This window comes from Gracilinanus agilis, chromosome 6 (genome assembly GCF_016433145.1).
Source record: "Gracilinanus agilis isolate LMUSP501 chromosome 6, AgileGrace, whole genome shotgun sequence".
Lineage (NCBI taxonomy): Eukaryota > Metazoa > Chordata > Mammalia > Didelphimorphia > Didelphidae > Gracilinanus > Gracilinanus agilis.
In genome coordinates, this window is record NC_058135.1 from 244,262,432 (window position 1) to 244,275,382 (window position 12,951).

At 39.4% G+C, this 12,951-nt stretch overlaps 1 protein-coding gene across 3 annotated transcripts in view; it reads left to right on the plus strand.

Annotated features, from left to right (window-relative positions):
• NAV2 (neuron navigator 2) overlaps positions 1 to 12,951 on the plus strand; it is a 482,122-nt gene that overhangs the window by 247,260 nt on the left and 221,911 nt on the right. For all 3 annotated transcript variants that reach the window (XM_044681285.1, XM_044681287.1, XM_044681286.1), the window contains one exon: positions 7,804 to 8,905. In XM_044681285.1, coding sequence (XP_044537220.1) covers positions 7,804 to 8,905 — 1,102 coding nt within the window. The remainder of the gene's footprint in view (positions 1 to 7,803; positions 8,906 to 12,951) is intronic.

Here is a 12,951-nt window from a genome sequence, read left to right on the forward strand (position 1 = left end):
TGCTTTATATGTATATATACACACACATATGTATTTCTTTTTTGAGCCTCCCAATAGTCCTGTGAGTTAGGTGTTATTATTATACCTATTTTACAGAGGTGGAAATTGATTCACCTGGTCACATAGGCATTCCATATCAGAGACAAGATTTGAACTCAAGGCTTTCTGACTCCAAGTCCTTTCATTTACCCTTGCACAAATAAAAGAAAATATTTATGACTCTTTAAAAATGTTTTTCAATCATATGCAATAAATTCTTTCATGTCCCTCCCACAACTCCTTGTGACTTCTCTCTGATAAAGCTTTTCAACAGGGAAAGTTATTTTCTATTCTCAGTAGAGAAAAATATATATCAATATATACATGGATCCCAATAGATATCAGTGAAAGTAGTTCTGTTGATTTTTTAAACCCTTACCTTCCACCTTAGAATCAATACTATGTATTGGTTCTAAGGCAGGAGCGTGGTAAGGGCTAGGCAATGAGGGTTAAGTGACTTGTCCAGGGTCACACAGCTAGGAAGTATCTGAGATCAAATTTGAATCTAGGACCTGCCATCTCTAGACCTGGCTCTCAATCTACTGAGCTGCTCCTCAGTTCTATTGATTTTAAAGAAAACTCATTTTGGAGTTACATGTGAATTTCCTGCAGTTGAGCATACCAGTTTTATGCATCAACTGTTAAATATTAAATGAACTATGGAGAGTCAACATGTTTGGAGATAAGGAGTGAGTATATCAAAATTTGAACTGCTACTGACTACATGTATTTCCTAGATAAAATATATTTTGGAAGAAAAGTACTGATGATAGCCCAACCTTAAGTTTACTGTTCAGGTATTTGGAAAATAGGATTCAAAAAGGTATCTTTTCTCATTTTGTTGATGGGAAAACAAAGTCTCAGAGAGGTTAAGTGATTCATCCCAAATTAGTGAGAGGGCAAAAAAATCCAGTGATCTTTCTGATATAGCATCCTGCTTCATTAACATGGTAAAGGACACAACAAATTGGAACACTTAGGTGGGAGGATTGCTAGCTTTCCAACGAAAGGAATTGCCTTCAAATGGCAATTTTGTTTTTTGCAAAGATCTGTGTGATTTTTTGAATGCGTTATTATCTTAAATAGCAGTCAATTTAGTGAGCATCTGTTAAAAGTTGACCTTGGAAGGATTAGCTCATGACATTGAACTCTCTCTGATATCTAGTAATTTGGAGACTTCATGACCACATGAGACGTTTGCTTCTTTTATCAGAATCAAAAAGAATTTGGAAAAGATCTGATCCTCATATCAGAGAAGCTGGTGATACTCCTCAGAAGGCTTCAGATCTAGAACCCATCAATTCAATCTATTCTAAAGGTCATTTTAGCTCTGGCTAAATTTTTACATTGGCATAAGTCTCATGTGGGAAGGGGTATAGACATTAATTGGGTCTTGGAATCACAACAGGTAAGTGGAAATTCTGGAACTCTGTGAGTTCTCCTCATGGTCTTTTCATGGCTTTCACAAACCAAGGGACATCCTAAAAGCGGAACATTCCTGTCTGTGTCCATGTCTTTATTCCTTCCCATGTAATTAGGGAAACTCTATAAATCATTGGCAAATTCTCTAGGTAAATAGTGAATCTGCAAATGTTGGTAAGTTGTGGTAAAATATCACATGAGAAAATAATGAGAGATTTGAATCTCACAGGACAGATGACTTGTCTCAGGCAAAACAATAGATGCATCTTGATAAAAGGCTGTCCATGCTTTCCTTCCTACACCTGATAAGTTCCTTCCAAGTAATTCAAGTCAGCAAGCATTTATTAAGCAATTACTGTGTATTAGGAAGTGTGCTAAGTGCTGGGCACACAAAGATTAGAAAGTTTACTTTATAATACAGGAAACAATTTAAACCAATTAGAAAGCACAAAATATATACAAACGTTTTAAAGTGATTTGGGAAAGTAGGGAGCCCTAGAAACTAGTGATGGAGTATCAGGACAGCTCTTATGTAGGAGTCGACAATGGAAGTAAGACTTGAAATTAGAGATTCTAGAGGCAGTGGTAGAGGGATTTTCTTTTTTTTTTTTAAACATTTATTAATATTTATTTTTTAGAAAAGTTAACATGGTTACATAATTCATGCTCTTACTTTCCCCTTCACCCCCTGAGCTCCCCCCACCCCATGGCTGATGCGTATTTCCCCTGGTTTTAACATGTGTCATTGATCAAGACCTATCTCCAAATTGTTGATAGTTGCATTGGTGTGGTAGTTTCGAGTCTACATCCCCAATCATGCCGCCTCAACCTATGTGTTCAAGCAGTTGTTTTTCTTCTGTTTCCACTCCTGTAGTTCTTCCTCTGAATGTAGGTAGCGTTTTTTTCCATAAATCCCTCAGAACTGTCCTGTGTCATTGCATTGCTGCTAGTACAGAAGTCCATTACATTCTATTTTACCACAGTGTATCCGTCTCTGTGTACAATGTTCTTCTGGCTCTGCTCCTTTCGCTCTGCATCAGTTCCTGGAGGTCTTTCCAGTTCACATGGAATTCCTCCAGTTTATTATTCCTTTGAGCACAATAGTATTCCATAACCAGCATATGCCACAATTTGTTCAGCCATTCCCCAATTGAAGGACATACCCTCAGTTTCCAGTTTTTGCCACCACAAAAAGCGCAGCTATAAATATTTTCATACAAGTCTGTTTATCTATGATCGGTAGAGGGATTTTATGCCAGACATGTAGGACAATTTTTGCAGAGGTAGGCAAGTGATAGAACATCATCTATGGGAAATAGTAAGTAAGCAAGAATAGCTATAGAATAGGGTAAGCGAGACTTATTACAATAGATCTGTAAATACTTTAAAGATTGTTGTATGAAGAAATATCTGTAAATGTCAGGGCTAATCTATAAGCATTTCTTTAGTAGCACCTACTATGTGCTAGGCACTGTGCTGAGAGGCAGATAGTGAAAGACTTCAAATGCCAGATAGAGGCGTTTATATGTTATCCTAAAGGCCAATGAGAGTCCTTGAAACAAGGAAGAGAAAAGGGTTGACCTCTACTTTAGGAAAATCCTGCTGGCGTGTATGTGAAGGATAAATAGGAAAGAGGAGACAGTTAAGGCAAGGAAACCCAAATAAGAAATGATGAGGGCCAGAACCAGTAGGATGGCCATCTTTATTGGAAGTTACTGACAAAAGAGTGTAACTATAAGATGGGGATAAAAATTAGTAGCTCATCTACCTTCATCTATCAATCTTCCCTTGAACTTTTACAGTATGTGGTTATGTTCTATTCTATTCCAATAATCAATATATAAGATTATAATAGGTATGAATGAATGAAGGGAGAACAAAGGGAAATTTGAGTCGCTTTTTCAGACCTACCACATTGCTGATCCAAAGAGGGAGGAGTGAAAGTGATACAATTCTGATTTGAGTGAGAACAGACTAGACAAGTATAGCCCTGATCAGTTCCCTTCATTCCTTGACACAAATAACAGTGCTGCCAGGTACAATTTGAAGTATTTCCCTTACTTCTGTGACCGCCTTCCCTCTCTTTCCCTCGTGTCCAGTGCCTATCTGTTGTTGAAGATTGTATTAGAACTTGAATATGCCATTTATGGTTACCAATATGGTTTCTTCAAATAGATAGGCTTAAAAACAGTTACTATGGTTAAACAGTCACATAGATGATTAATTCCCTAATACATTTCTATAACATATTCTCACACGGTCATCTCATGTGGCTCCTATTAAGGGTCTTTAACAATTTGCAGTCTAGAGATCACAAAGTAATTGGAAAGGAGTAGTCAGACCCTCATTAAGCCAGGGGTGGTCTCAAGAGCCTTGCTGACTTCATAAAGCCATATTCCACATTTGGTTTCACATTATGATACCACAAAGTCAAATGAGGACCGTCATACTCATACTACCACAGATTCTGGCCAAGACAATATTAGAGACATCACTTCTCAGTGGCCCTGGAGGACAGGGCAGGACTGAAGTATTCAGTCAATAAGCATTTATTTCATACCTATTCTTTTTTTTTTTTTTTTAAATTTTAAACCCTTAACTTCTTTGTATTGACTTATAGGTGGAAGAGTGGTAAGGGTAGGCAATGGGGGTCAAGTGACTTGCCCAGGGTCACACAGCTGGGAAGTGTCTGGGGCCAGATTTGAACCTAGGACCTCCCGTCTCTAGGCCTGGCTCTCAATCCACTGAGCTACCCAGCTTCCCCCTATTCATTTTTTTTTGCCAAGTTCTGATGATACAAAAGCATGAGTGAAACTTCATTGCCCTTAAAGAGCTTATATTCTATCAGAGAAACAAAACGAGCATATGCCTACAATAATAGACACAGGTAGTTGTGGAGAGGGGTAAAGATCTGTCAAGTCTTCATGTAGATCAGTGGTTCCCAAACTTTTTTGGCCTACTGCCCCCTTTCCAGAAAAAATATTACTTAGCCCCCTGGAAATTATTTTTTTAAAATTTAATAGCAATTAATAAGAAGGATAAATGCACCTGTGGCCATCACCGCCTCCCTAGATCGCTGCAGCACCCACCAGGGGGCGGTGGCACCCACTTTGGATGTAGATGATGTCATTTGAATTTTAACTTCAGGAAAACTAGATTTTAAAAGATGATGGTAGAGAGTACATTCCATGAAGAGCCATTGAGGTGAGAAATGGAGGGTCACGTATAAGAAAGAGGAAGATGCCCAGTGTGGATGGACCATAGAGTATGCAGAAGAAAGTAATATGTAATAAAGCGGGAAAAGTAAACTGTTCAGCTTCAGTTCTGGTCCCTGAGGGAATGGTTGTACCATCTGTGACTCTGAAAGTAACAGGTTATTTCTCCTGGTGTTGATCATCTCAGTTTCTTTTTGAATATCAGATGTCCTGGGGGTCAGTTGTCTATGTTTGCAAAAAAAGTCTTATGAGAAACTTGTTCTTCCTGTTCAATTACTATTATTTAGAAATAGTCAGCAAACACTGGAAAAGCCTACTGCTTGTATCACACTTAGTTTTTTGGTAACCTATTCTGTTTCCCCCAAGAATTATTTATTTGCTTGGCTTTCTAAATTCACAGACCCTGTAGTCTGAATGCCCATGACGTTGTCATCAGGGAACCATCTAGCCCCCTCCCTTCAAAATCTGAATCCCCAGTAAGTCGGAAAGATGTTTTCAAACATTGGGAGGTCTGTTTTGGATCACACCCGAGCTCTATCTTCCCCGAGCCTCTGAAAATGAAGTGAAGCAGTTCTTATGCGGTTACAAGAGCTCCATGATTTACAGTGTTGGACTCACCAGACTGCTCTTGCCTCTGAAAAAGCCCAAGCCCTCAACAGCCGTTTATTTTTAAATTATAAAAAGCAGCTCTATGTACGGTGTACTTGGTTGCTAGAGGGCAGAGAAACATAGGTTTAAAAAAAAAAAAAAAGGGAGAAAAATGCCGTTAATCCCCAGCAGGCTCCTGGGCAGTAGAGCAGTTATGGATGACAAAAGTTAATTAGAAACATGAGCAGTTTAACCGAAAACATTTGTGACAATTGGGAGTGCAGCGTCTCCAGAAGGGTAAGTTCTCAAAGACAAACATTAATGGAGAAAGTGGCTGCTGCTAGGTAAGTAATCTAATTGCAATCTTTTTTTTTTTCTTCAGACTTTCTCTTTAGTTGATCAACTGTCTTTGTAGAACTAAGAAGATTGGGTTTGGGGGTACCGGGGTAAGGGTATCTATGTTAGAGCTGGGAAAGCAGAGAATTTGGGTCAAGTTAAGATGCTGGCAGTTACTGCCACCAACCTTTCTTCCAGCTGGATTCACTTAGAAGATAGAGATGTATCATTTAAGTTTGCTGCATACGAAGACTGTAATTTTATTTTTTTTTTAAACCGGTTAGCCTCTGTCTGTAATTGAAATCCACATTTGAAAACATACTCATGTGAGTAAACTCCGGCTCAGATTTAAAAATATTTTGTGGCTTTAATGAAGAATTTTTTTTTTTTTTTTTGGATGGGAACGGTGCTTCCTGAGAGCTAAGGGGAAGCCTTCACTTTGGGGATAAAGCAATGTTCTCATGTTCGCGGGCTCGTGACAGAGACATGTGGACATGTCCGGTTCTTACCTAGCATGTCGAAAGCAATTCAGTTTGATCTCAACAATCGTCCGCAAGTGTCAGCAGAGTCAAAGGAGTGTAGGCTTTAGCTCTTTGCAAACTTCTTTTCCTCTACTAAAAACGGATCTACGAATACTTTGTCATTTCAGTTTTTGGACTGACACTAATAAAGATCATTATTTTTTGGCTAGAATTGTGATTTCCTTTCTATAGAGAATTCTCTTTACCGAGGCAGGTCAATACCTACTCTTAGACAGTTACCTGGAGGACCAAGAGATTAGATAAGATATTAACCTAAAAAGGGAAGAAAAGTATGGGAAGGTTTGAGCTATTTGTATGACTTGATATTCAAAAATATTATGTAGTCCACTTTATAACATTTTTTCAATGTAGATTTACCTTCTTAATTGTGCTCTTTGGGAGAGGGAAGTCCTTATTGAATGTAGAGTGGGTCCAGACTACTGATTTCATCAATGTAAAAAAAAACTCTTGTAGAGAAACTGCAGAAATGCCTCAGAACAATTCTTAGAGTTGTTTAGAGCCTTAGAAAGACTCCAAAAACCTTAGAACTCTTAACTTAGAGACTTGGAAAGTTGCCTGGGGCACTTAAAGGTTAAAAGGTTCGCCTTTGGTCATCCAGCCATAGATGGACAAAACACTATTGTTTATTAGTATGTAGGAGGCAGGACTTGAACACAGGTCTTCCTTGACACCAAGACCAATTCTCTAATCCAGTATGCTACATTTTTTCGAAGTTGTGCTTTATGATGGGCCCTACTATCCAAAGCAGTGTGCATTCTTTGAACATGTGTCAAAAAGTGGTTCAGGATGTGACCTGGAACAAATTATATAAGGGGGTGTGGTGGGGGGAATTTAGTTTTGGATTTAAAACTTAACTATAGGTAATATATAAAGTAGATAATTCAGATGTAACCTTGTTCTAACCTTAAAATTTTGTTGTATAATTCTTCAGTTCCAAAAGATCTGTGATTATGTCAATCAATTAAGCATTTATCAAACATCTATTATGTGCCAAGGACTGTCCTAGATACCAAGAATACAAATATAAAGAATTAAGTCATCATTACTGGCAAGGAGCCTGTGGAGACAGCAGATCCATTCATCAGCATGTACAGAATAATTACTGAGAAAAGGAATATAGATAAATATCAATGAGCTAAATAAAAAGTATTTGGAGAGGGAAGCTACAAAACTTGGTGGATAAAAAAAGTATTTACATAGAAGATAGTGTTTGAGCTCGTTCCTCAAGGAAGAAAAGGATTCCATTAGTTGAAGGTGAGGCAGGAGTGCATTTCAGAATAGGGGACAGGCAGAATGAAGTCACGGGGGGTACTGCCTCCATCGATGCACATTTCAACTTCTCCACACTGAAGAGGGCAGTTTTGTGAGTTGCCGTGATCAGATCTATTTATCACCTGGTGGCCAGCCCTCATTGAACTTGGACTGGTTTTCAGATGGTTGGTACCCTGGCCCCGTAATTGAAGCTGTCCTCGTTTGCTCAGGTTGGACAGAGTTTGTGCCCCATCGGCTCAACTTTTGAGTCCCTGGGTTCATTTCTATGCCATAATGAGGAATAGGAAAAAGAATATTTTTTGGATGGTGATGTTTCATATTATGTAGCTGCTTTGTTGTTTATCTTAGAGCAAAGAAGGATTTATAATTGTGCTTATGTTTTCCTCCAGAGCCATCAGAAAGCCCCACCTCCTTACTCCCAGGGATGAATGAAAATGCACCTGCCTCATTTCAGAGCAGTAGCAGTCCCACTTCCGTTCACTGCAACAACTCTTCAGCCATCCCCCAGCCAGGCTCAGCTGCCAAACCCTGGCGAAGCAAATCCCTTAGTGCTAAGCACACCGCCACTTCTTCCATGCTCTCTGTCAAACAGCCAGTGCCAGAGACACCCAGACCCCCTCCAGAAAACATCAAGCCAGCACCCAACAACCAGAAATCGATGCTAGAAAAGTTGAAGCTCTTCAATAGCAAAGGGGCAGCCAAGACAGGAGAGGGTCCAGGCTCTCGAGACACCAGCTGTGAGAGGTTGGAGATGCTTCCTAGCTTTGAGGAGAGTGAGGAGATTGAGGCTGCCAGTCGAAATGTCCCCGCTACCGGTCCAGCATCCAACAGCCCCAAAATCGCTCTCAAAGGGATTGCACAGAGGACATTCAGTAGGGCTCTGACCAATAAGAAGAGTTCCCCCAAGAGCAATGAGAAAGAAAAGGAGAAGCAACAACGGGAGAAGGAAAAGGAGAAGAGCAAGGATACTATCAAGAGAACATCTGTCACGGAGAAGCCAGAAATAAAAGAGGAGCCAAAAGAAGAACAAACAGGAACCACTACCACAGAGATGCCAAAAAAGTCATCAAAGATCGCAAGCTTTATACCCAAAGGAGGAAAGCTCAATAGTGCCAAGAAGGAGGTGCCCCCAACCTCCTCCTCGCACAGCGGAATACCAAAACCAGGGATGAAAACCACACCTGGGAAATCCCCAAGTGCCCCACTACCTTCAAAGGAAGGGGAGAGAAGCCGTAGCGGGAAGCCTAGCTCAGGGCTGTCTCATCAGAAGACTCCACTGGACAGTAGGCGCTCCAGTTCCTCCTCTAGCTTAGCCTCCTCTGAAGGAAAAGGGCTCGGAGGAATGGTGACCTTGAATAGCAGCCAGACTGTCAGTGGGCCAACCGGTACCACCCAGACCACAGGAAGCAATACTGTCAGTGTTCAGCTACCTCAGCCCCAACAGCAATACAACCATCCCAACACTGCAACAGTAGCTCCTTTCATGTACAGGTAGGAGGTCATTCCTTTCGGACTTCTTCATTGTTGAGCTGAGGGCATTGGGTAGTTCCTTAAGGAGGAACTTGTGTGTTAGCTTCTTCTACATACCATCACAGCACACCTGGAGTGATCACTCCATAACTATTGGTTGGAACAAAAACAACTTTTTTGACCTCTAAATCTTATGCCTTCTCATTCCATGTATTATAACTTTTAAATCTTCATAGTCGATTGCCACAACCAATCAGCAGGTACTCCATGAGTATCTACAGTGTGTCCAGAAATGGTTAGGAAGCTATGAAGGACACCAATAAAGAAAAAGCAGTGGGGGAGCCAGGTGGCTCACTGGACAGAGAACTAAACCCGGAGATGGGATATCCTGGGTTCAAATTTGGCCTCGAACACTTCCTAGTTGTGTGACCCTGGGCAAGTGACTTAATCCCGATTGCCTAGTACTTCCCATGCTTCTGCCTTGGAACTGATTCTTAATGTCAGTTCTAAGACAGAAGATAAGGGTTTTTTTTAAAAAGAAATTTTTAAAAAGCAGTTTTCTGCTTACAATTTAAGAATACCTCAAGTCACCAACTTATATCAATTGAATATATATGATACATATATGTACACATACATGTATGTACTTATACACACAGAAAACAATGTGTGTATACATTAACAAACGTGTATGAGTATATACTGTATAGGTAAGTGTAATATATGCATTACATATACACACAAGTATATAATTCATAAGTGTATATATGTATAGGCACACAGTATATGTGTGTACATAATGTATAGGCACACAGTATATGTGTGTACATAATGTATAGGCACACAGTATATGTGTGTACATAATGTATAGGCACACAATATATGCATGTGATGTATGTGTCTATACATACATATGAGAAACATATACATGTGTGTGCAGACACGTGCATATCTGATCCAAAAAAGCAAACATATATGGCGAGAGGAAATGTTTTATTTCAAAGTCAATCACTGTTTCCAATTATTTGACCTTAAAGTTCATTGGCGCAGATATTAGAAAGAAAATATTTATTATCAAATCAATTTCATTGTAAATTAATAGAGTTGGTCCCTCTTTTGTAGAAACAGTATTAATACCAGAAAGAGAACAATCCAGTGGGCAAGAGCAAGATAGTGTAGAAGAGTCTAAAAAAGTGTAGAAGAGTCTAAAAGTTTCTTGCTAGATTCCAAACCCTTCAAGGGCAGGAAATATGTCAGAGGCACCTTTGTCTCTCTCTGTATCAGTAGGGTTCTAGGTATGATTTAAACACTTCGAATGAATGGATTGTTAAGAGAGGTTCTGAGAAAGCTCAGTATACTCTGAGCTTACACATTGGGGGAAGGATATGAATCATACAAGAGGTCATTTGTTTCAGATCACATTGAAGAAAGCACTAGAGGTGTGTTTGCAAATGAATAGAATTTAGCTCTAGAACATTAGAGGAGTTGTAGTGAGTGCCTCTAGGTGGCACCATATTGCAGTACAAACACCCAGAGTCACAAAGGCTCATCTTCCCGAGTTCAAATGTGACCTCAGACATGGCTACATGATCCCGGGCAAGTTACTTCACCCTTTTTGCCTTAGTTTCCTCATCTGTAAAATGAGCTGGTGAAGGAAATGGCAAAAAACTCCAGTCTTTGTCAAGATGGGGTCTCAGAGTGTCAGATTCAACTGCAAGCGACTCAACAACTACAGCAAGTACCTTTGAAATTAGTACATGACTCCCCCCCATGTCCCCCATAAAGTCCAATCTAAGAAGCATTTGTTAAATATCTACTATGTATTAGCTACAGTCAGTCAGTAAACATTTACGAATTGCCTTCTATGTGTCAGACATTATACTAAATTTCAAGAAACACAAAATTTAAAAAAAAAAAAAAACTTTTTTTTTTTAAATTTCTGATCTCAGGAAACTGCCATTCTTCCCCTGAGCATACAGCATGTAACAACACACACATGCTCACGTTTAAACATTGGTCTTCAGGTTGCTATGTTACTGAACAAAGAATTCCTAGTCTTTTTTTATTTTTTTTAACTTCTTCCCTTTGAATTCCTCTAAGTTTGTAAGAGTTTCACCTGACTGGCAATGGGAAAGAATGACTGTGGCTTAGGATTCTCATAGGAAAAACAAACAAACAAGACAGCTTTGTCAATTGACTAAGGGAGGGAAATGGTTGGACCTTTTGTCATTGCTTTTTTCCTTCTTCTTCTCCTTTGCTGTCCCTCTTCTCCTTCCACAAATGACAAGACTAACCTTATTAGACAATGAGATTGTCATCTCTTTATTAATTCAAGTAATATGTTCAGCAAGCAAGACAGAAAAGAATACAAATGCTTAGATAATGACTCACTGCTGATCTACAGACAGTGTTTGAATACCAATATTCTGTGAAGCATGAAGGCAGCTGCCTTGCCACTCATAAAAATATTATAACTAATAACATATTGACAGTGTTGAAGGAATACATTTATATGTAAGTATTCAGCCTACAAACCACAAATTTCTGTTTTTCCAAGTGGCAACATTTAAAAAGAAACCATTACAAGTTAGACAGAGACCCCATTTATTTTTCTAAAACTTGTTTTAACTGTGACTCTTCTAAAAGTTCCAAAACGATGATTGTATATTTGTAAATATGTAATTAATTTCAAACTGAAAAAGAGGAAAATCATCTAAGATCTGATGAATAACAATGAAGGGAAATGAAGAAACTTCCAATCCAATCAATCAACAGATATTTATTAAGAGCCCACTACATGCCAGGCACTGTTGCAGGCACTGGGGTTACAAAGACAAAAGCAAAATCCTGTGCCCTGAAAGGGCTTGCAATTGTATCTCCCACCTTATCCTTTCTTTTTCAATTTGCCTCTCAGGTTACCTTCTTTGTTCCTTATATTGGCTTCTCGGAGGGAGACAATCACTCACTTATAGGAGCCGGTGTGCTCCGTAGCACCTAGCGTGACCTTTGTGCAATTACTGTCCTTTGAAGTTAAATCTGGAGAGAACCAAAAGTGCTCAAGAATTAATGTATGATCACATCCAGCACTCTCGGGCCAATGGTGATAGGAAAGTCAGCCAAAATTAGTCAGACATTAGCATCAGAGAATATCTTTAAAGATCCCATTTCCGTTTTCGTATTCTGAAATTTCATATCCAATTTCAGTATTGCCCACACTCGGGCTGAATCCTTTCTTCCTAAATAATGCATCCGATGGAAATAGCACAAATTGACATAGGTAAGATGCAACTTAACAAGATTTTACTTTGCATAAAATCAGCACACACACACACTCCCATGCGTGTCTTTGTGTATAGGCTGTTCCTAAATGAAGAGTGCATAGGGTGTCGTGTGAATGTACATGTGTTTATACATATAGCATGAAAAATTGTTTAGTTTCTTGAAGGGCACAGAGCTGCCCCTTATGATTCATCGCGAAGAGGAGAAAATTTTGAAAGTAGTTATTTGGAGAGAATATTGATTTCAGTCAAGTGCTGAGATAATAATCAATGGCCCCTTTTATGTCAAAAATTGGGAACCCTGATTCAGACCTGGATGGCAAACACACCTGCGCTGAAAGCCTTCTTGATTTGTTTTCAAATTACCCTTTTAGTGAGATGTCATGTGGGCTGACAAATTTAAGGTGTCTGTAAATGGAGTTGCCTCTTTCCCACGTCTATGATTGACTTCCTTGGCAAAGCTGATCCCTTCTAAGTTGGTATCTGGTGTTGAGCATCTCATGTCTGGCAGAGCTGATTACCTTGTTCAAAATTCAAAGAAGCATTTCAGTGCCTCATATGAGGGATTGCAGGCCTTCCATTTGGACTATGAATATTTAATCTTTTACAGTTCAGTGGCTGTTTCCGTTTCTAGGACATTGCTCAACATGGGACTAATGAATTATGTAAAGTCAGTCTGCTGGTCTCTCTATTCAAATGTACGCTGAAATGGTAACAGAGTCAGCTGGGCAGGTGTTGTAGGTGTGATACTAGGGGGATGCGCCTGCCTCTGTCTCTATTGATGAATGT